Consider the following 1806-nt stretch of genomic DNA (forward strand, 5'->3'; position numbering starts at 1 on the left):
CAGGCTTTGATGTTGTAAAGAGTTTTATTCTTATGATTCTTATTTGGAAATAAATATGATTTAGAAAAAGAACGAAACGTTTCAGCCACGAGTGCACAACGTATTGAAGAAAATGAAAATTCCATATATAGAAGTTTCTGCAAAACACCAACATAAACCAATTGTCTGAGATTGTTATATGTAAAATAAAAAAGGATATTCACGAATTAAAAAATCCAACACATTAATAAATGTGTCAAAAATAAAAAAGAAAGAAGAAGTTTTATTATAATAATAAGAACCACCGTGAAAAACAAATACTCATGACTAATTTCTATTTATTTTTAGTTTAACAAAAGAATAAATTTCGTTTTATATAACTAAAATAGAATCAAAAATTCATTAAAAAAAAAATAACAAAAAAAGAAGGATAATTTAAAAGGAATTAAGAATAAAAATACAAAAAATAAAAAAATAACATTAATAAAAAATCATAACTCTTTAAGATCTTTAATAAATTGTAAATGTCAGAAGAATTGAAAATCAGTGTTGAATCATTAAGACCTGCACTGTTTGAAGGATGGGGAAAGAAACAAGGAGGATCTGTAAAGACATGGAAAAAAAGATGGTTTGTATTAAAAGATAATCGATTATGGTATTTTGCTTCTAAAACAGCTGAAGAAGCAAAAGGATTTATTGAATTACCTCCAGGAACAGAAACAAGAGATGTATCACAAAATAAAAAGTTTATGTTTTCTATTAACTCAAGAAATACAAAAGGGTCTCGTGTGTTTTATATTGTCACTGAAAATTCTGTTGACCACGCTACTTTCTTTGATGCAGTAAGAAAAGTATTAAATAAATCTTCTCCTTCTTCTGTTCCTGCTGCTCAATCAACAACTCCTGTTAATGTCCCTAAAGCTGAAAATCAATTTACTTTACAAGGAAATAACTCTTCAACTGGTCTTTCTACTTCAACTCAACCAGTTACTTCAACAATTCCACCAATGGCAGATGCTGTAAATATTCCAAATTCACTTCAACCAAAATGTGATGGAAGAAAAAATATCAATAAAATTAAAGCTAAAATATCTTGGTTACAAGTTGAAGGAGAAAATGTTGTTGAATTTTGGAAATATTGGATGGATTCTACTCCTCAATCAGATGCCCTTGAAGTTGGTCAATCAATTCAATTTATGCTTGTTGTATCAGGAAATACTGAAAAATTAAGTTGGAGAGTATTTGGACCTCAAGGTGCTTTAATTCAAAATATGGTAGATTTCTTTTGGAATGTTGGTGCACCTGATGAAGAAATTGATCATTTAAATAATTTAGGATGTCAAATTAATCCATCTGAAATTGGTTCTTGGATTGATATGAGTGTAATGAATGGTATGGATGGAGGATGGTTCTTTAAAGGTGATTTAGTTTGTGATGTGATTAGAGACACTGCTGATAAATGTGAATATGCTGAACGACTTATTACATGGGCTAAAGAACATGGATTAAATTATCTTTGTCAAATGGGAAGAGATATGGGAGCAACACCACCTAGACAATCAGAATTTAGATTTAAGTTAGATGGTGTTATTTCATCAAGAATGGATAAAGTACACTCTGCATTTACAACATTCGGATTTCCACCAATACCTGTTAACATTGTTGAAATATTAACCAATTTACCTCCAGTTTATACCTATTTCTATTTATGTGTCATAGTTAGTTCAGAAGGATTTGTTAAGTTTGTTATTATTCATTTCTTATTATACAAAATATATTAATCATTATTAGAATAAGTATATTAGTTCCAGCACCAAAACAAGATGT

General features: G+C 28.9%; 1 protein-coding gene across 1 annotated transcript; it reads left to right on the plus strand.

The window, feature by feature from the left end:
• Positions 1 to 503: 503 nt before the first annotated feature.
• On the plus strand, positions 504 to 1760 carry EHI_168500 (uncharacterized protein; the record flags this gene model as incomplete). Its single annotated transcript, XM_001914505.1, has 1 exon — positions 504 to 1760. One exon carries the CDS (start codon positions 504 to 506, stop codon positions 1758 to 1760), a length of 1257 nt encoding a protein of 418 aa, XP_001914540.1.
• Positions 1761 to 1806: the final 46 nt, after the last annotated feature.

Source organism: Entamoeba histolytica, genomic scaffold, assembly GCF_000208925.1.
Source record: "Entamoeba histolytica HM-1:IMSS scf_1104750518843 genomic scaffold, whole genome shotgun sequence".
NCBI lineage: Eukaryota > Evosea > Mastigamoebida > Endamoebidae > Entamoeba > Entamoeba histolytica.